This window comes from Ascaphus truei, chromosome 16 (assembly GCF_040206685.1).
Source record: "Ascaphus truei isolate aAscTru1 chromosome 16, aAscTru1.hap1, whole genome shotgun sequence".
NCBI lineage: Eukaryota > Metazoa > Chordata > Amphibia > Anura > Ascaphidae > Ascaphus > Ascaphus truei.
In genome coordinates, this window is record NC_134498.1 from 48,307,059 (window position 1) to 48,330,457 (window position 23,399).

Genomic DNA, 23,399 nt, shown 5'->3' on the forward strand with positions numbered 1-23,399 from the left:
TCTGGGGTGTATGTGTATACCGGTATTACCTCTCTGGGCATGTACGTGTATACCGGTATTACCTCTCTGGGCATGTACGTGTATACCGGTATTACCTCTCTGGGCGTGTACGTGTATACCGGTATTAACTCTCTGGGCGTGTATGTGTATACCGGTATTACCTCTCTGGGCATGTATGTGTATACCGGTATTACCTCTCTGGGCGTGTATGTGTATACCGGTATTACCTCTCTGGGCGTGTATGTGTATACCGGTATTACCTCTCTGGGCGTGTGTGTGTATACCGGTATTACCTCTCTGGGCGTGTGTGTGTATACCGGTATTACCTCTCTGGGCGTGTGTGTGTATACCGGTATTACCTCTCTGGGCGTGTGTGTGTATACCGGTATTACCCCTCTGGGCGTGTGTGTGTATACCGGTATTACCTCTCTGGGTGTGTACGTGTATACCGGTATTACCTCTCTGGGCGTGTACGTGTATACCGGTATTACCTCTCTGGGCGTGTACGTGTATACCGGTATTACCTCTCTGGGCGTGTACGTGTATACTGGTATTAACTCTCTGGGCGTGTACGTGTATACCGGTATTACCTCTCTGGACGTGCATGTGTATACCGGTATTACCTCTCTGGGCGTGTATGTGTATACCGGTATTACCTCTCTGGGCGTGTATGTGTATACCGATATTACCTCTCTGGGTGTGTATGTGAATACCGGTATTAACTCTCTGGGCGTGTATGTGTATACCGGTATTACCTTTCTGGGCGTGTATGTGTATACCGGTATTACCTCTCTGGGCGTGTATGTGTATACTGGTATTACCTCTCTGGACGTGTATGTGTATACCGGTATTACCTCTCTGGACATGTATGTGTATACCGGTATTATCTCTCTGGGCGTGTATGTGTATACCGGTATTATCTCTCTGGGCGTGTATGTGTATACCGGTATTACCTCTCTGGGGTGTATGTGTATACCGGTATTACCTCTCTGGGCATGTACGTGTATACCGGTATTACCTCTCTGGGCATGTACGTGTATACCGGTATTACCTCTCTGGGCGTGTACGTGTATACCGGTATTAACTCTCTGGGCGTGTATGTGTATACCGGTATTACCTCTCTGGGCATGTATGTGTATACCGGTATTACCTCTCTGGGCGTGTATGTGTATACCGGTATTACCTCTCTGGGCGTGTATGTGTATACCGGTATTACCTCTCTGGGCGTGTGTGTGTATACCGGTATTACCTCTCTGGGCGTGTGTGTGTATACCGGTATTACCTCTCTGGGCGTGTGTGTGTATACCGGTATTACCTCTCTGGGCGTGTGTGTGTATACTGGTATTACCCCTCTGGGCGTGTATGTGTATACCGGTATTACCTCTCTGGGCGTGTAAGTGTATACCGGTATTACCTCTCTGGGCGTGTACGTGTATACCGGTATTACCTCTCTGGGCGTGTACGTGTATACCGGTATTACCTCTCTGGGCGTGTACGTGTATACCGGTATTACCTCTCTGGACGTGTATGTGTATACCGGTATTACCTCTCTGGACGTGTATGTGTATACCGGCATTACCTCTCTGGGCGTGTATGTGTATACCGGCATTACCTCTCTGGGCGTGTATGTGTATACCGGCATTACCTCTCTGGGCGTGTACGTGTATACCGGTATTACCTCTCTGGGCATGTACGTGTATACCGGTATTACCTCTCTGGGCGTGTATATGTATACCGGTATTACCCCTCTGGGCGTGTATGTGTATACCGGTATTACCTCTCTGGGCGTGTATGTGTATACCGGTATTACCTCTCTGGGCTTGTATGTGTATACCAGTATTACCTCTCTGGGCGTGTATGTGTATACCGGTATTACCTCTCTGGGCGTGTATGTGTATAACGGTATTACCTCTCTGGGCGTGTATGTGACCGGTATTACCTCTCTGGGTGTGTATGTGTATACCGGTATTACCTCTCTGGGCGTGTATGTGTATACCGGTATTACCTCTCTGGGCGTGTATGTGTATACCGGTATTACCTCTCTGGGCGTGTATGTGTATACCGGTATTACCTCTCTGGGCGTGTATGAGTATACCGGTATTACCTCTCTGGGCGTGTATGTGTATACCGGTATTACCTCTCTGGGCGTGTATGTGTATACCGGTATTACCTCTCTGGGCGTGTATGTATATACCGGTATTACCTCTCTGGGCGTGTATGTGTATACCGGTATTACCTCTCTGGGTGTGTATGTGTATACCGGTATTACCTCTCTGGGCGTGTATGTGTATACCGGTATTACCTCTCTGGGCGTGTATGTGTATACCGGTATTACCTCTCTGGGCGTGTATGTGTATACCGGTATTACCTCTCTGGGCGTGTATGTGTATACCGGTATTACCTCTCTGGGTGTGTATGTGTATACCGGTATTACCTCTCTGGGCGTGTATGTGTATACCGGTATTACCTCTCTGGGCGTCTATGTGTATACCGGTATTACCTCTCTGGGCGTGTATGTGTATACCGGTATTACCTCTCTGGGCGTGTATGTGTATACCGGTATTACCTCTCTGGGCGTGTATGTGTATACCGGTATTACCTCTCTGGGCGTGTATGTGTATACCGGTATTACCTCTCTGGGTGTGTATGTGTATACAGGTATTACCTCTCTGGGCGTGTATGTGTATACCGGTATTACCTCTCTGGGCGTGTATGAGTATACCGGTATTACCTCTCTGGGCGTGTATGTGTATACCGGTATTACCTCTCTGGGCGTGTATGTATATACCGGTATTACCTCTCTGGGCGTGTATGTATATACCGGTATTACCTCTCTGGGCGTGTATGTGTATACCGGTATTACCTCTCTGGGCGTGTATGTGTATACCGGTATTACCTCTCTGGGTGTGTATGTGTATACCGGTATTACCTCTCTGGGCGTGTATGTGTATACCGGTATTACCTCTCTGGGCGTGTAGGTGTATACCGGTATTACCTCTCTGGGCGTGTATGTTTATACCGGTATTACCCCTCTGGGCGTGTATGTGTATACCGGTATTACCTCTCTGGGCGTGTGTGTATAACGGTATTACCTCTCTGGGCGTGTATGTGTATACCGGTATTACCTCTCTGGGTGTGTGTGTGTGTATACAGGTGTTACCTCTCTGGGTGTGTATGTGTATACCGGTATTACCTCTCTGGGCGTGTATGTGTATACCGGTATTACCTCTCTGGGTGTGTATGTGTATACCGGTATTACCTCTCTGGGTGTGTATGTATATACCGGTATTACCTCTCTGGGCGTGTATGTGTATACCGGTATTACCTCTCTGGGCGTGTATGTGTATACCGGTATTACCTCTCTGGGCGTGTGTGTGTATACCGGTATTACCTCTCTGGGCGTGTATGTGTATACCGGTATTACCTCTCTGGGCGTGTATGTGTATACCGGTATTACCTCTCTGGGCGTGTATGTGTATACCGGTATTACCTCTCTGGGCGTGTATGTGTATACCGGTATTACCTCTCTGGGTGTGTATGTGTATACAGGTATTACCTCTCTGGGCGTGTATGTGTATACCGGTATTACCTCTCTGGGCGTGTATGTGTATACCGGTGTTACCTCTCTGGGCGTGTATGTGTATACCGGTATTACCTCTCTGGGCGTGTATGTGTATACCGGTATTACCTCTCTGGGCGTGTGTATGTGTATACCGGTATTACCTCTCTGGGCGTGTATGTGTATACCGGTATTACCTCTCTGGGTGTGTATGTGTATACCGGTATTACCTCTCTGGGCGTGTATGTGTATACCGGATTACCTCTCTGGGCGTGTATGTGCATACCGGTATTACCTCTCTGGGTGTGTATGTGTATACCGGTATTACCTCTCTGGGCGTGTGTATGTGCATACCGGTATTACCTCTCTGGGTGTGTATGTGTATACCGGTATTACCTCTCTGGGCGTGTATGTGTATACCGGTATTACCTCTCTGGGTGTGTATGTGTATACCGGTATTACCTCTCTGGGCGTGTATGTGTATACCGGTATTACCTCTCTGGGCGTGTGTATGTGCATACCGGTATTACCTCTCTGGGTGTGTATGTGTATACCGGTATTACCTCTCTGGGCGTGTATGTGTATACCGGTATTACCTCTCTGGGCGTGTCTGTGTATACCAGTATTACCTCTCTGGACGTGTATGTGTATACCGGTATTACCTCTCTGGGCGTGTATGTGTATACCGGTATTACCTCTCTGGGCGTGGATGTGTATACCGGTATTACCTCTCTGGGCGTGTATGTGTATACCGGTATTACCTCTCTGGGTGTGTATGTGTATACCGGTATTACCGCTCTGGGCGTGTATGTGTATACCGGTATTACATCTCTGGGCGTGTATGTGTATACCGGTATTACCTCTCTGGGTGTGTATGTGTATACCGGTATTACCTCTCTGTGCGTGTATGTGTATACCGGTATTACCTCTCTGGGCGTGTATGAGTATACCGGTATTACATCTCTGGGCGTGTATGTGTATACCGGTATTACCTCTCTGGGTGTGTATGTGTATACCGGTATTACCTCTCTGGGTGTGTATGTGTATACCGGTATTACCTCTCTGGGTGTGTATGTGTATACCGGTATTACCTCTCTGGGTGTGTATGTGTATACCGGTATTACCTCTCTGGGCGTGTATGTGTATACCGGTATTACCTCTCTGGACGTGTATGTGTATACCGGTATTACCTCTCTGGGTGTGTATGTGTATACCGGTATTACCTCTCTGGGCGTGTATGTGTATACCGGTATTACCTCTCTGGGCGTCTATGTGTATACCGGTATTACCTCTCTGGGCGTGTAGGTGTATACCGGTATTACCTCTCTGGGCGTGTATGTTTATACCGGTATTACCCCTCTGGGCGTGTATGTGTATACCGGTATTACCTCTCTGGGCGTGTGTGTATAACGGTATTACCTCTCTGGGCGTGTATGTGTATACCGGTATTACCTCTCTGGGCGTGTGTATGTGCATACCGGTATTACCTCTCTGGGTGTGTATGTGTATACCGGTATTACCTCTCTGGGCGTGTATGTGTATACCGGTATTACCTCTCTGGGTGTGTATGTGTATACCGGTATTACCTCTCTGGGCGTGTGTATGTGCATACCGGTATTACCTCTCTGGGTGTGTATGTGTATACCGGTATTACCTCTCTGGGCGTGTATGTGTATACCGGTATTACCTCTCTGGGCGTGTCTGTGTATACCAGTATTACCTCTCTGGACGTGTATGTGTATACCGGTATTACCTCTCTGGGCGTGTATGTGTATACCGGTATTACCTCTCTGGGCGTGGATGTGTATACCGGTATTACCTCTCTGGGCGTGTATGTGTATACCGGTATTAACTCTCTGGGTGTGTATGTGTATACCGGTATTACCTCTCTGTGCATGTATGTGTATACCGGTATTACCTCTCTGGGCGTGTATGAGTATACCGGTATTACATCTCTGGGCGTGTATGTGTATACCGGTATTACCTCTCTGGGTGTGTATGTGTATACCGGTATTACCTCTCTGGGTGTGTATGTGTATACCGGTATTACCTCTCTGGGTGTGTATGTGTATACCGGTATTACCTCTCTGGGTGTGTATGTGTATACCGGTATTACCTCTCTGGGCGTGTATGCGTATACCGGTATTACCTCTCTGGGTGTGTATGTGTATACCGGTATTACCTCTCTGGGCGTGTATGTGTATACCGGTATTACCTCTCTGGGCGTGTATGTGTATACCGGTATTACCTCTCTGGGTGTGTATGTGTATATCGGTATTACCTCTCTGGGCGTGTATGTGTATACCGGTATTACCTCTCTGGGCGTGTATATGTATACCGGTATTACCTCTCTGGGCGTGTATGTATAAACCGGTATTACCTCTCTGGGCGTGTATGTGATTACCTGTATTATCTCTCTGGACGTGTATGTGTATACCGGTATTACCTCTCTGGGCGTGTCTGTGTATACCGGTATTACCTCTCTGGGCGTGTCTGTGTATACCGGTATTACCTCTCTGGGCGGGTATGTGTATACCGGTATTACCTCTCTGGGCGTGTATGTGTATTCCGGTATTACCTCTCTGGGCGTGTATGTGTATACCTGTATTATCTCTCTGGACGTGTATGTGTATACCGGTATTACCTCTCTGGGCGTGTATGTGATTACCTGTATTACCTCTCTGGGCATATATGTGTATACCGGTATTACCTCTCTGGGCGTGTCTGTGTATACCGGTATTACCTCTCTGGGCGTGTCTGTGTATACCGGTATTACCTCTCTGGGCGGGTATGTGTATACCGGTATTACCTCTCTGGGCGTGTATGTGTATACCGGTATTACCTCTCTGGGCATGTGTGTGTGTATACCGGTATTACCTCTCTGGGTGTATATGTGTATACCGGTATTACCTCTCTGGGCGTGTATGTGTATACCGGTATTACCTCTCTGGGCGTGTATGTGTATACCGGTATTACCTCTCTGGGTGTATATGTGTATACCGGTATTACCTCTCTGGGTGTATATGTGTATACCGGTGTTACCTCTCTGGGAGTGTATGTGTATACCGGTATTACCTCTCTGGGCGTGTATGTGTATACCGGTATTACCTCCCTGGGCGTGTATGTGTATACCGGTATTACCTCTCTGGGTGTATATGTGTATACCGGTATTACCTCTCTGGGTGTATATGTGTATACCGGTGTTACCTCTCTGGGAGTGTATGTGTATACCGGTATTACCTCTCTGGGCGTGTATGTGTATACCGGTATTACCTCTCTGGGTGTATGTGTATACTGGTATTACCTCTCTGGGCGTGTATGTGTATACCGGTGTTACCTCTCTGGACGTGTATGTGTATACCGGTGTTACCTCTCTGGGTGTGTATGTGTATATACCGGTATTACCTCTCTGGGCGTGTATGTGTATACCGGTATTACTTCTCTGGGTGTGTATGTGTATACCGGTATTACCTCTCTGGGCGTGTATGTGTATACCGGTATTACCTCTCTGGGCGTGTATGTGTATACCGGTATTACCTCTCTGGGCGTGTCTGTGTATACCGGTATTACCTCTCTGGGCGTGTATGTGTATACCGGTATTACCTCTCTGGGCGTGTCTGTGTATACCGGAATTACCTCTCTGGGCGTGTATGTGTATACCGGTATTACCTCTCTGGACGTGTATGTGTATACCGGTGTTACCTCTCTGGGTGTTTGTGTGTATATACCGGTATTACCTCTCTGGGCGTGTATGTGTATACCGGTATTACTTCTCTGGGTGTGTATGTGTATACCGGTATTACCTCTCTGGGCATATATGTGTATACCGGTATTACCTCTCTGGGCGTGTCTGTGTATACCGGTATTACCTCTCTGGGCGTGTCTGTGTATACCGGTATTACCTCTCTGGGCGGGTATGTGTATACCGGTATTACCTCTCTGGGCGTGTATGTGTATACCGGTATTACCTCTCTGGGCATGTGTGTGTGTATACCGGTATTACCTCTCTGGGTGTATATGTGTATACCGGTATTACCTCTCTGGGCGTGTATGTGTATACCGGTATTACCTCCCTGGGTGTATATGTGTATACCGGTGTTACCTCTCTGGGAGTGTATGTGTATACCGGTATTACCTCTCTGGGCGTGTATGTGTATACCGGTATTACCTCTCTGGGTGTATGTGTATACTGGTATTACCTCTCTGGGCGTGTATGTGTATACCGGTGTTACCTCTCTGGACGTGTATGTGTATACCGGTGTTACCTCTCTGGGTGTGTATGTGTATATACCGGTATTACCTCTCTGGGCGTGTATGTGTATACCGGTATTACTTCTCTGGGTGTGTATGTGTATACCGGTATTACCTCTCTGGGCGTGTATGTGTATACCGGTATTACCTCTCTGGGCGTGTATGTGTATACCGGTATTACCTCTCTGGGCGTGTCTGTGTATACCGGTATTACCTCTCTGGGCGTGTATGTGTATACCGGTATTACCTCTCTGGGCGTGTCTGTGTATACCGGAATTACCTCTCTGGGCGTGTATGTGTATACCGGTATTACCTCCCTGGGCGTGTATGTGTATACTGGTATTACCTCTCTGGGCGTGTATGTGTATACCGGTGTTACCTCTCTGGACATACTGACCTGACCTGCTTGGGGGAGCAGCGGGACTTCCCTGGGCAGGGAGAGACAGGGCTGTTATTAAGGGGCTGGACAGCTTTTTCCATCGTGATTGGCTGCTGCCGGGTAATGCAGCCAATCAGGAAGAGGTGTCAGGAGCCTAAAGGTGGGACCAAGGAGAGGAGGAAACAGCATGGAGGTGAGAGGGGTGTATGTGTGTGTCTCGAGTGCGTCGCACTTTTTAACATTGTGTCCTTTGTTTTTTGAGAAGCCCCCTGGAAACCCTAGGCAGCTAACATAAGTATACAGACTGAGGCCCCCACCTCAGAGTCAGGAGTTTATTAATGACCTTGAGGTTGGGATCGAGAGCAAAGTCTCCATCTTTGCTGATGATACTAAATTGTGTAAGGTAATAGAATCAGAGCAGGATGTAATTTCTCTTCAGAAGGACTTGGAGAGACTGGAAACGTGGGCAGGTAAATGGCAGATGAGGTTTAATACAGATAAATGTAAGGTTATGCATTTGGGAAGCAAGAATAAAAAGGCGACTTACAAATTAAATGGGGATAAATTGGGGGAATCCTTGATGGAGAAGGATTTAGGAGTGCTTGTAGACAGCAGGCTTAGCAATAGTGCCCAATGTCATGCAGTAGCTGCAAAGGCAAACAAGATCTTATCTTGTATCAAATGGGCAATGGATGGAAGGGACATAAACATAATTATTCCCCTTTACAAAGCATTAGTAAGACCACACCTTGAATATGGAGTACAATTTTGGGCACCAATCCTAAGAAAAGACATTATGGAACTAGAGAGAGTGCAGAGAAGAGCCACCAAATTAATACAGGGGATGGACATTCTAACTTATGAGGAGAGGCTAGCTAAATTAGATTTATTTACATTGGAAAAGAGGCGTCTAAGAGGGGATATGATAACTATATATAAATATATTTGGGGACAATACAAGGAGCTTTCAAAAGAACTATTCATCCCACGGGCAGTACAAAGGACTCGGGGCCATCCCTTAAGGTTGGAGGAAAGGAGATTTCACCAGCAAAAAAGGAAAGGGTTCTTTACAGTAAGGGCAGTTAAAATGTGGAATTCATTACCCATGGAGACTGTGATAGCAGATACAATAGATTTGTTCAAAAAAAGGTTGGACATCTTTTTAGATGGGAAAGGTATACAGGGATATACCAAATAAGTATAAATGGGAAGGATGTTGATCCAGGGATTAATCCGATTGCCAATTCTTGGAGTCAGGAAGGAAGTTATTTTTCCCCTTATGAGACATCATTGGATGATATGACTCTGGGAGTTTTGTTTGCCTTCCTCTGGATCAATAAGTAAGTACGGATATAGGATAAAGTATCTGTTGTCTAAATTTAGCATAGGTTGAACTTGATGGACATACGTCTTTTTTCAACCTCATATCCTATGTAACTATGTAAAGGAGTATAATCTGAGGCATAGTCAAAAGAAGAGTGGTTACACACGTTCTATTTGTGCTGAGTATCAGGCGCTGGGACAGGCGACACATTGTGACCTGCAACAGGAACAACTCGTTGTAAATATGGTTCGTTCTTAAAAATTCAAACTTACCGACCCATACAGCTCGCCTCTCTCATTCATCCCCAGGTACAGTCCAGAGTCCACACCCCGAATACTAACGAGCCCCACCGCCAGGCTAATAAACTCCAAGATTCCTAAAGAAGGGACAAAGTAACACGCTGAGTATAAAACAAATCTACTCGTTACATCCAATGTGACGGCAGCTAAGAAGCACATGACCCCCGTGTCCGCCCATGTCCCTAACCGCCGTGTCTGCCCATGTCCCTAACCGCCGTGTCCGCCCATGTCCCTAACCGCCGTGTCTGCCCATGTCCCTAACCGCCGTGTCCGCCCATGTCCCTAACCGCCGTGTCTGCCCATGTCCCTAACCGCCGGGTCTGCCCATGTCCCTAACCGCCGTGTCTGCCCATGTCCCTAACCGCCGTGTCCGCCCATGTTCCTAACCCACGACCCTATGAGATCCTTGATTCTCTCCCATATTTAACCTTATGTTTATCTGAAGCCTTTTTAACTCTCTCCCACCTCTGCTGTGAGGCTGCCCCACAGATCCACCAATCTAAGGGGCTGCTGCTTCTAAAGTTTTTTTTTTTGTGTATTCTTTAATTTAATCATTTTATCAAATAAAATTGTGGTGTTTTTTTAATAGTGCCAGCTTATTTCCATTCGTTAGGAACTATGTAAACAGGTTATGCAACTGTTGATCAGACACGAGTGTAGCAACGTTATCCTCACGCTTGTTTTTCTTTTAGTTTTACATAAGTTCCCACTTCAGAACTATGAGCCGTAGGACAGTATTATACAGCACATCTGGGACACAGGGCAGACAGCCAGCCCATTACTATCAGTGATACAGGTAAGAGGCCTTTATTACTGATTGGCTCACAGGTTGGAAGCTGAATCAAGAGAGTCAATGACTACATATGTATAGACATGAATAAGATAACTGAATTAAAAGGAAGGTACATGTGGAGGGGAAATCAGACACCGTTAAAGCACCTTCCCCCCTTTTTTCTTTTCTTTTTTTCCTCTTTGTATATGTAAAGCGTGTGACAATATATCATTCTACATTCTTGCCTAAGCTGGAAAATGTTTCGTGCTCCTGTTGTAAATCTGTAAAAATTTTGATGGTGTGCCTAACATAATGGCCGCCTTTCAGTTTCAACCAATCCTTCAATCAGTGTAACTCAGCAGCTACAATGTATCTTTATATTACTAAGGTAACATTATCTATTGTTACAGTTTGCAGCTCAAATAGCTGGTAACGTTGGCAACAAAATGTCACAAACAGGAAAGTGTTGCAGAGATCTTGCACTGCTGGGGAGGTGGGATAAACCTGCTGTAAAAATTGCATTAAGAGTTGAATAATAATAATTAAAAAAAACAGTCATTATCTTATATTACGGAACTGATTACGTTTTTAAAAAATATATAAGATTTCACACGTTTTGCTGCTTTTAAAAGATATTGAGAGACTTCCCAATATGCGACACTCAAAATGTTAGCGATATTAGTTATTTTATGAATTATTGTATATTCATTTGAACTGCCCGAATCAATATAAAAAGAGTTTAACTAAAAATATTTGCTGTGTAAAATAATAATAGTGGAAAAAGTGAATCAGTAAAACATATAGCTGCAAGTGACGGTAAAAAAAGAATGTTATACTATAAAGTATAACACAGTGAGTAGTATAAAAAACATATAAATAAGTAAAAGTCCATATAAAGGAATATTATATTATAATATTCTTTTGTCTGGTGTTGGAGCTCCCTTTAATGTCTTCACAAGGGTTAAACCAAAGTCCCTGGCAATAAGTAGCATTGTAATCATTTCAGGAAAGAACTTTCACTGAAGAGATTATGGACTAAGGTATCGCCCTCATTTCTGAAGAATAAATGAATTGTTAAACAGAAGTAGAACTGAAACATACAGATACATCTCCCGTACTGTGTGTACCTCGGGGTCAGAGGTTATTGGCTTTGTGCGTATAACACCCTATCGTAGGAGGTTACTAAGGAAGATCTAGTATAGGTTTTGGACCAGTGTTTTTCCACCAGGGGTCCAAGGAACCCCTTGGGTTCCTCGGGTATCCCTAGAGAGTTTTCAGGTCATTTGATAATTGTATCTCAGACGCGCTATTAGAGAGGGTTGGGGTTCCTTACAATGTATCTGATCTCAGACGCGCTATTAGAGAGGGTTGGGGTTCCTTACAATGCATCTGATCTCAGACGCGCTATTAGAGAGGGTTGGGGTTCCTTACAATGCATCTGATCTCAGACACGCTATTAGAGAGGGTTGGGGTTCCTTACAATGCATCTCTCTCAGACACGCTATTAGAGAGGGTTGGGGTTCCTTACAATGCATCTGATCTCAGACACGCTATTAGAGAGGGTTGGGGTTCCTTACAATGTATCAGATCTCAGACACGCTATTAGAGAGGGTTGGGGATTCTTACAATGTATCAGATCTCAGACGCGCTATTAGAGAGAGTTGGGGTTCCATACAATGCATCTGATCTCAGACGCACTGCTGGAGAGGGTTGGGGTTTCGCAGAACTTCACAATATAATTATAGGGTTCCTTAACCAAAAAAAAGCTTGATAGCCACTGAATTAGACAATGATTTTGCACTTCCCCTAAAGACAGGGATTATGTCATTATATTTGTTACCGACGGATATTATGTAAAAAATAATCAAACCAAGATCTGCCACCAAAAGAAGAGACTTGTGAGGTCTTAGAAGCTTGTGTACAATCTATGAAAGGCTCCTTTAAGCTGGTGCAGTAAAAGGTATCACAACCTGTAGGGTATATACCATTCCTGAGGTCCAGCCTGCCTCCTAGGACACAGCAGCCCCTCTTCTCTGATGAGAAATCTTCTATTCGGCAATGTACCTTTCTTCCACACTTATGATCTTCAAACGTTTGAAGTATAAAGTCTTGGAGGACACACATATGCAGATATCCAACAATGCGCTGGCTCTTTGGAGCATTGAAAGTTACTGGAAGTAATTATTAGATGTTTCAGACCATTTTAATGGCGAGTACAACGTGAGCCCATTATAGAAGGCACATCTGAAACCCAACTGCTACCAGCTGCTTCCAGCGAAGAGTCCGCAGCCCTGGCACGTATCGGTATCAGCGAGCTGGGTGCACGTGCATGGGACAGACACACTTATTAAAGAGCTCGAGGAGGCGGAGCGGCAGGGAGGGCGTCTTAAACCCAAGAGCAGCACTTCAAGTACAACTTGTACTCTTAAAGACGCCACCGCCAGGCCGGGATTTGGCTCCGTATGTGTTTTACTCTTGACTAGGGATGGGAAACTCCAGTCCTCAAGGGCCATCAACAGGTCAGGTTTACAGGATATCCCTGCTTCAACACACAGGTGGCTCAATCAGTGGCTCAGAGTCGGAGCCACTGATTGAGCCACCTGTGCTGAAGCAGGGATATCCTGCATATCTGACCTGTTGGTGGCCTTTGTGGACTGGAGTTTCCCATCCCTGGCCAAGACCTTTAATAAATGCCATAATATGCCTGTAAAATGCCATAATACTTAATTTTCTTTGGCAGAAAGGACACACTCTATGGGCCAGGGATTTCCTCTAAGTTATTCTGATACTAATAAGGTCCTAGCGGGGGCTTCTCAGACCCCCCAAATGTAACTGGAACCCACCTGCAACTTAACAGGAGTCACATTGTGTTTGCCTTTAGATTCCATTTACAGAACTGCTTCTAAAGCATCCTCTCGTCTTCAAGGTAGAAGAAATACAGTATGATACTCCCACTCTATCAAATATTAGGGTTTTACAGCACTGCCCAATAGCTCTACCCATGAACCCACATTTCAAACCAATAGGAGATTCCCAAAGTAGGACTGGTCCCAGGGGTGCTTGGAAGGTGCTCGGCTGCCAGAGGCTTATCTTGCATTAGAGAAAAGGCTTTGGGAATCCGTCAGGAACCGATTATCTCTGTTGAGCAGAAGAGGCTTTAAATGGTTGTGTATAGTTATACTAAGTAACACAGCATGTTTATCATCGGGTCACGGTGCACATCATACGCTCCGATAGCGCGGGCGTGAGGCACAGGGGCAGCGTGTAGTGGTGATTGCTGCAGGGTTTTCTCGTGCAGAAAAGCCGAGCGATGCACCGATGTTCAGCGGTTACTGGTTAATCTCCAAGCCACTGTTTCTTTCCACAGGATTGAAGTAGGGGGTCTCTGGAGCTGATCCCCATTAATCTCATGTCCGGGGACCCCCTGCTTTTTGAGATACTTACCTCCAAAGGCAGCGCCAGTATCTCCTGCATGTTTAAAGCTTCCGCGTCACGTGCGCCAATAGGAAGCCGCACTGGATGACATCACAGCTTCCTATTGGCCCACAGGGCGCGGACGCTTTGAAAAGCGGCCATTATGTGAACCCTGGTAGCGGCTACCACTACCCCCCCCCATAAGAGGTAAATATCTCTGGAAGCGGGGGGTCCCCAGAGCTGAAATTATAGGGGCTCAGCTCTGGAGACCCCCTGCTTCAATCCTATGTAAAAAACAAAATGAAGGGAAGAGAATGAGCGGCTCGGATTCCCTCTAAGTGAAAGGTTTTGGCTGATACAAATATGCAGATATCCAACAATGCTCTGGCTCTCCGTGACTGCATGTGCAGCATTGAAAGTTACTGGAAGTAATTATTAGATGTTTCAGACCATTTTAATGGCGAGTACAATGTGAGCCCATTATAGAAGGCACATCTGAAACCCAACTGCTACCAGCTGCTTCCAGCGAAGAGTCCGCAGCCCTGGAACGTATCGGTATCAGCGAGCTGGGTGCACGTGCATGGGACAGACACACTTAGTAAAGAGCTCGAGGAGGCGGAGCGGCAGGGAGGGCGTCTTAAACCCAAGAGCAGCACTTCAAGTACAACTTGTACTCTTAAAGACTCCGCCGCCAGACGGGCATTTGGCGCCATATGTGTTTTACTCTAGATCTGGGGTTTCCAACCTTTTTTTGGTTAAGGAAACTTATAATTGTAAAGTGAAATTCTGGGGAACCCCCAACCCTCTCTAATAGCGCGTCTGAGATCAGATGCATTGTAAGGAACCCCAACCCTCTCTAATAGCGCGTCTGAGATCAGATGCATTGTAAGGAACCCCAAACCTCTCTAATAGCGCGTCTGAGATCAGATGCAATGTAAGGAACCCCAACCCTCTCTAATAGCGCGTCTGAGATCAGATGCAGTGTAAATTCTTCTGGGTTTGGTACAATTTTCAAATTACATAAAAATTGCAGGAAATGCTTTAGGGATGCCCGGGGAACCCAATAATTTCTAGGAACCCTGAAAAACACTGTTCAAGCCCTTTAATATAAAAATTCTTTGTTTTTCTTCTATAAAATGCCATAATACTTAATTTTCTTTGGCAGAAAGGACACACTCTATGGGCCAGAGATTTCCTCTAAGTTATTCTGATACTAATAAGGTCCTAGCGGGGGCTTCTCAGACCCCCCAAATGTAACTGGAACCCACCTGCAACTTAACAGGAGTCACATTGTGTTTGCCTTTAGATTCCATTTACAGAACTGCTTCTAAAGCATCCGCTCGTCTTCAAGGTAGAAGAAATACAGTATGATACTCCCACTCTATCAAATATTAGGGTTTTACAGCACTGCCCAATAGCTCTACCCATGAACCCACATTTCAAACCAATAGGAGATTCCCAAAGTAGGACTGGTCCCAGGGGTGCTTGGAAGGTGCTCGGCTGCCAGAGGCTTATCTTGCATTAGAGAGAAGGCTTTGGGAATCCGTCAGGAACCGATTATCTCTGTTGAGCAGAAGAGGCTTTAAATGGTTGTGTATAGTTATACTAAGTAACACAGCATGTTTATCATCGGGTCACGGTGCACATCATACGCTCCGATAGCGCGGGCGTGAGGCACAGGGGCAGCGTGTAGCGGTGATTGCTGCAGGGTTTTCTCGTGCAGAAAAGCGCAGGGACTCGCTGGCTCCCATATGGAAGCCGTTTATTGGTAGCGATTTCAGTTGCAACACAGTACGTGAAGTCCTCGGTCACTCTCATTTTTGTTCTTGGTGTCCCCCACATGAGGCACTTAAGTGGCACTTTGGATGCACGTCCTTTAACTCGGCGAGAGTGCAAGCACAGGACGGGACCCAGCTGCCTGACGCCGAGATTAGAAAAATGCCCAGTCTGCCGGGAACCCATGAAGTTACTGAATACGGAACAGCCTTCCAGCAGAGGTGGGGTGGGGGGGCGGGGAGGGGGCTAATACAGCAAGGCGGGGGTTGTCAACTCCATTATTCAAGACCCTCCAACAGGACAGATCTTAAGGATCTTTGACTGAGCCACTGATTGAGCCACCTGTGCTGAAGCAGGAGTATCCTTAAAACCTGATCTGTTACATAGTAGTTACATAGTAGATGAGGTTGAAAAAAGACATGCGTCTATCAACTTCGACCTATGCTAAATTTAGACGACAGATACTTTATCCTATATCTATACTTGCAGTATATTGATCCAGAGGAAGCGAACACAAAACCCCAGAGTCACATCATCCAATGATATCTCATAAGGGGAAAAATAATTCCTTCCTGACTCCAAATATTGACAATCAGATTACTCCCTGGATCAACATCCTTCCCATGTTTACTTATTTGGTATATCCCTGTATCTCTTTCCTTTCTAAAAAGAGGTCCAACCTTTTTTTTTTTTTTTTTAACAAATCTATTGTATCTGCCATCACAGTCTCCATGGGTAATGAATTCCACACTGTAACTGCCCTTACTGTAAAGAACACTTTCCTTTGTTGCTGGTGAAATCTCCTTTCCTCCGACCTTAAGGGATGACCCCTGTTGGGGGGTCTTGAGGAATGGAGTTGAGAACCTCGGCAATAAGGGAATTCAGACATGCTTGGGATAGACAGACGGCCAAATCCAACATATGAAAGTAAGCAAAAGGTCAAATAGGAGACAAGAAAAAAATCAAAGGGCCTCAATCCTTAAAGTAAATAATGTGGTACTTGTGACAGTGAAACATTGGTGAAATTTGATAATGTTAATAAATGATGTAGCCCCTTTTAAATTCCGAGGTGCTGCTACGTCAAAGTGTCCTTCCACTTGGGGTTACAGGAAGCTGTGCACAAGAGTTGGCGAGCAGCTCCCAGGAACAATATGGGGGATAGAGCAACACAAATAGTGTAATGTGTACGAGTCTTGTAATTGGTGCTAGAAAAGTGGATAATGGATGAGCTAACAACGTGGAGGTAAAAATAGGACCCGTGGTTTTACAGCAGAAAGGAAAATGGTCAGACACAAAATTAAGGCAGCCAGGTGTCCAGTATTGAACCGGACAGTCCTGTGTTATATATCACCTCATATTTTTGAGAGGTATATTATTACATTTTTGATACATTTAAGCTCTTGGTTTTACTTTCAGCGATATTAAATGCATTATTTTTCTAGTCACAGTTTTTTTATTTTTGTTATGTTGCCTACAGTGTGTTTATGTTTTTAATGTTAGTGTGTCTTATTGCTCGTTATTAAAATCATTTCCTTTTCTATTTTGACTTAGAATCCAAGTCTTTTTTCTTTATATTAGATTAGTTATTCTGTGGTATATTTAGAGTGCTATTTTGGGGATTGTCTCAGTCTTTTTGTGTGTTATATTTATTTCTCTTTCCCCCAGCACCACCAGTGTTTCCCTAGTTATTTAGTCACAGGCTATCCTGTTTAGAAATAGTTTTTTCTCAGGATTCTCTGTATTAATTTTTGGGTCTGGCTTAACCACTTATTTATATAGTGTGAGCAACTGCCTTTTTGTGTGTGTGTCATATATATATATATACAGTGTTCGACAAACCTATACATTTGCATGCCCCGGGCGAGTGGATTTAACATCGTGGCGAGCTCCTATTGGCCCAAGCAGCACACGTGTGGTACTGGGTGGCGAGTAGATTTTTTGGTGATTTGTCGACCACTGTATATATATATATATATATATATATATATATATATATATATATATATATATATATATATATATATATATATATATATATATAATATATATATATAATATATATATATTAGTCAAATAGAAAAGTTAGCACTCCATAGGTGCTGATAGGCTGTAGGTGCTTGTCCCATATGGGTAATATAGACATACGTTACCGTTCCGAGGTCTGGTAAAGCAAGAGACAGCACTCAATTGTAGAAAACGTCACAAGTGTATTGGTGAAAATAGTGGTACATCAAGAAACCCAACGTTTCGGTCCTCCAAAATGGGTCCTTCCTCAGGGGGATACAAGGACCCCTTGTGTGTGTGTGTATATATATATATATCTCTCCCGTTATATGTACTACATTCTCTCGGAGCTCACCGGGTGCTAACGTCTGAATGAGAAATTCAGCTGAGGCACAGAGCAGTTTGTGGATAACCGGTTATACTGACAGATCCCAATACCCAGGGACCAAAATCAGAGACCTAAACTGCGTTTCGTGTAGTGAGAATATTTTTGGAAGAAGTTATCATTATGGATCAGTGAGTAAAATGTTCAATTATTTGAATCTTATGTCAAAATTAGGTGATTTTCTGTGGGGTTTTCTGTGGGGTTTTCTGTGGGGTTTTCTGTGGGGTTTTCTAGTGGGTCTGTTTTTTATTCTAGTCTTATGTTTAATTTACGGTTGGTTCCCCATATCCCTTTAAGTTACCTGTGCCGCCGGACAAGACAACAATTGGATCAAACTCTGGATCAACAATCTTATCCCAAAAGCGATGGTAAGGGCGCTACAAAGCATCCGGTTACTAGGGAGACATTCAAAGTTTAACAATTTATTTACAAATACATATATTTGTCTGATTTGTTTCAAAAGTGTTAATCACATTCAATAAACCTGCGTAGAGTGTAAGCTTTTGGGGCAGGGCCTGGATTTTCCTTAAGTTGTAATTTGCCTTTCTCCCTAATCCCCATTGTTTGTACTTCATTTAACCTTGTATTGTCATTTTGTAAAGCCCTGCGTACACCGTGGCTCTAAATATATCAAATGATACATGTATAGAACACGCGTGTAATTCACTTTGGTCCTAGGAGGGACTGACCCTATATAAAAGCTATAGGGCAGCGCGAAACCCCATTGGTGTTTGGTGTCTCCATTACTATGGCGAGTGTGCTGAGCACTGACATCAGTTTCATGCAAGAACCTGAGCATAATAAAGGGATTTAACAGTGTTTCTGTACAGAGCCCGTGCACCTGTCCGCTGTCTGCTGTGTCCGTAACTGTGATCGCAGCTCGAGGCCAGAACAGCAAAACAAACCCGTGAGCTGAGCCTGAGAATTCAATCAGTGTTCCAACGCAATCATATTACGGCTGGAGGAGTTTAAGAACACATCAAGCTAGGGAGTACAGAGTATAATGGACTTGTGGTGCATGATTCAGCGCAGCTTTATGCAAAGACACGAGTTTCCAATAAATACTATTGGGCTTCTCTTTCAATTCCAGCACAAACCTATTCCTTTTACACTGCCTTTGGGGAAAGCCGTAATGTACAAACCCATAGCGTCTTATATTGGATGTCTAGACAAGTTCACTCGCATGGATAATGGAGAATGAAACACTTGTGGAATGTTTGATGTTAAAAACAGAGCCCAAATCCACGGAGAATAGGACCAGATGGGACATCCAGACAGATGCAGCAGAATGTACATTGCAACCTCCTGACTGAGGGGTAAATGTCTGTCTTATAAAAGGGTGACCCCACTGGGGGGGACATACTGTATATCTAAGGGTGACCCCACTTGGGGGGGGGGGAATAGTGTATATAAATGGGTCACCCCACTGAGGGGGGAAATAGTGTATATAAAAAGGCGACCCCACTGAGGGGGGAAAAATAGTGTGTATATATATATATATATATATATATATATATATATATATATATATATATATATATATATATATATATATATATATGTGTGACCCCACTGAGGGGGAAATAGTGTATATATTAGGGTGACCCCACTGAGGGGGAAATAGTGTATATATTAGGGTGACCCCACTGAGGGGGAAATAGTGTATATATAAGGGTGACCCCACTAAGGGGGAAATAGTGTTTATTTAAGGGTGACCCCACTGAGGGGGAAATAGTGTATATATAAGGGTGACCCCACTGAGGGGGAAATAGTGTATATATAAGGGTGACCCCACTAAGGGGGAAATAGTGTTTATTTAAGGGTGACCCCACTGAGGGGGAAATAGTGTATATATAAGGGTGACCCCACTGAGGGGGAAATAGTGTTTATATAAGGGTGACCCCACTAAGGGGGAAATAGTGTTTATATAAGGGTGACCCCACTGAGGGGGAAATAGTGTATATATAAGGGTGACCCCACTGAGGGGGAAATAGTGTATATATAAGGGTGACCCCACTAAGGGGGAAATAGTGTTTATATAAGGGTGACCCCACTGAGGGGGAAATAGTGTTTATATAAGGGTGACCCCACTAAGGGGGAAGTAGTGTATATATAAGGGTGACCCCACTGAGGGGGAAATAGTGTATATATAAGGGTGACCCCACTGAGGGGGAAATAGTGTATATATAAGGGTGGCACACACTTTTAAGAGTTTGAATTGATATCACTGTGATTTAATTTCTCCCTTCCCATCATTATCGTTTTCTAATTGTTTTTTTTGGGGTGGTTCATTCTTATGACCCTAGTATACCCAGTGAGTAACAGAATAGTATCTCATTACTCCAGTGTTTCTCCGCCCTCTCCTTGGGATACTCTGGCCAGCTCGCCATTCACGGACTTTTATGCGGTAGAGTTACCGCCTGATGGTCCGAGATCGGGGACGGGCTACACTTGCGATGGTTGTTGTCTAAGAATAACTAATTTACCCCAGGGGTGGCCAACTTCAGTCCTCAAGGGTGGCTTAATCAGTGTACCATACACACGGGTGAATCATCTGATTAACCCTCCAGGCGCTCAGAATATAGCATAGTCCTGCTGGTGAAAGATAAAGTAAATCTTCTAGACCCAGGCAATACACAACCTTAGTGTAATATGAAGACACATATAATCATTCCCCCCAACCGGCTCACCGCGAGCACTATGAGGTTGGGATATGGGACACTCACGTGTAAGTCCTTGTAGTGGTTAGTAAAGCCTCTGCGGGTCTTCCCTGTATGATATACCTGCTTCTCCTGGCTGAAGTCAGGGTGTCTCTGCTCGTGATCTGTGCTCTTCACCGCCAACCCAATACCCGCAGACGCGGAGGGCGGTCACCTGACCGGCGGCCTGAATGGTACTTGCTGATGACGTCACGGCAGACTCGGTGAAGGAAACGCAAGCCAGCAGGAACTCAGCGTGCAGACGCTTGATGCAGCAATGTGAAGGAACTTCTCAAGGAGAGAAAGATGCGTCGCACAGCACAAAAATAGGTGAAGGCTGATGTGGGATAAAAATAAGCTTTATTTGCACAAGGTGCAAGCGAGTCCTCTTGACGCGTTTCGGCCTGGAAGGCCTTTGTCAAACGAAACGCGTCAAGAGGACTCGCTTGCACCTTGTGCAAATAAAGCTTATTTTTATCCCACATCAGCCTTCATCTATTTTTGTGCTGTGCGACGCATCTTCTCTCTTTGAGAAGTTCCTTTACATGGCTTAATCAGTGGCTCAGTCAACGACTGCACCACCTGTGCTGAAGCAGGGATATCCTGAAAACCTGACCTGTTGGTGGCCCTTGAGGACTGGAGCTGGTACTCCTGATTCAGGTGATATTCTTGCCGCAGTGGATATTAGTAGTGGGAATTACCAGCTCGTCCTTGTGACATGTCCCATATCATATGATATCTGACTGTGACCTGTGGGTTAACATTTACCTGTGTCATGCTCAGGTACACCCAGTGAGTGCTAGTGACATATTGTACCACAACTTTGTGTTTTGTTGTATGTGTCACACAGGTGTGTCAGAGAAGCTAGCTAGCTGACCATGTTCCACTGTAATCTCCTCATTCACAAAACAAGAGGAGAAATTGGTCCACGTTTCCTTAAAGGAGAAATCCAGGCAATATCCTACATGTTTTTATTTTTCAATAAATCCGTTCTGTAGCATTAGATAATAATTACCTTTTTTTATTTTAAAATTTAACTCTTAATGCCATTTTTAATGAGGTTTAATACACTGAGCAGCCTCTGATTTCTATAGCAGGTTTATCCCACCTCCCCAGCAGTGCAAGATCTCTGTAACACTTTCCTGTTTGTGATCATTTGTTGCCAATATTCCCAGCAGTTTGAGCTGCAAACTGTAACAATAGATAATGTTACCTTAGTAATATAAGAATACATTGTAGCTGCGACTGAAAGATGATTTGAAATGGAAAAGCAGCCATTTAGTGAACCCTGTGAAACAGGATTTTGCTGTTTGATCACGGGAGAATCAATCGATGGCCAGCTTAGGTAATTAGTTTTCAATAAAGGTAATTAAAGGCGGCATATATTAAAACAAACATTTTTTTAAACGTTATGCTTCTTGGATTGCCTCTGGCTCTGTGTCTGATAACGGGACAGTTTAACCTTTTCAGTACTGGAGCTGCCTGCACAAAAGCAAGACCCTACTTCAGAGCCTGCTTATTATGTTATTGCAGCATGGTATAGAATAAATATACACTGTAGCATGTGATATAATCCAGGGAACCCAGCAGCAGGTCTGAACGTAGCATTCAGGGCACTCAGACCTCTGCTCAGAAATACAAACAGTAACATTTCAGGGATAGCCAAATTATATTCATTTTGTGTAAAGAAAGTGGATTAATATCCGTGCGCTAATTCCTATTTAAAAAGTGGATGATCCAAACACAGCATAGAGAACAGCTGTGTTATATAAAAAAAATGGAGATTATAGTATGGTTTTTTTAACCCCTTTGCTGCTGAAAAACTCTGCAACACTGGGTTGCTCCTAGAAAGGTAGAAAGAAGACTTTCTGCAGAAGTTTTGATTTGTAATTGTGACTTATTTCGACCATTAGTACTCGTTGTGGCATTGGCACTGAAGGCGTTAAACTGCGAAACCTTGCGGTATAAACGGGACACTGCGACAAAGAGAAATCTCTGTGCAACTGTTAAATACATGTCGCTTTATCAATCAGAAACCATCCATACTGGGAGGCTATGCCCCACTAGCGGTGCTTATATCACACTTTGTCACACAGTCCTAGTAGCCGGTTTTGCTCGGAGAAAAGCAGATTAGTGGCAGCTTGTGGTTGCACATTTTTTTTTTAGTAGGCTGACATCAGAGTTTTACATAGATGAACTGATAATGTATAGCAGGGGTCCTCAACACCAGTCCGCAAGACCCCCAAACAAGTCAGGTTTTCAGGATATCCCAGATTCAGCACAGGTGGCTCAGTCAAAGCCTGAGCCTATGATTGAGCCCACTGTGCTGAAGATGGGGAATCCTGAAGAAGAATTCTAGGAGGGTTTGGAAGCTCGGCACAGTCTCATTTCATCCAATGTTGGGCCTCTATCCTACCTCACAACTCACAGTGTATCCCCGGTTTAACACACAAGATTCGGTGTCAGCGCTTCCCCCACACATCACATAGCAAAGGCCTTTTATAACAATATTCATTTTAACATGGACAGTGAGGTGT

General features: G+C 44.6%; 1 protein-coding gene across 2 annotated transcripts in view; it reads right to left on the reverse strand.

The window, feature by feature from the left end:
* Window positions 1-23,399, reverse strand: part of FGF16 (fibroblast growth factor 16) — a 40,237-nt gene that overhangs the window by 11,152 nt on the left and 5,686 nt on the right. For both annotated transcript variants that reach the window (XM_075573501.1, XM_075573499.1), the window contains exon 2: window positions 9,786-9,889. In XM_075573501.1, the coding sequence (XP_075429616.1) occupies window positions 9,786-9,889 (104 nt within the window). The remainder of the gene's footprint in view (window positions 1-9,785; window positions 9,890-23,399) is intronic.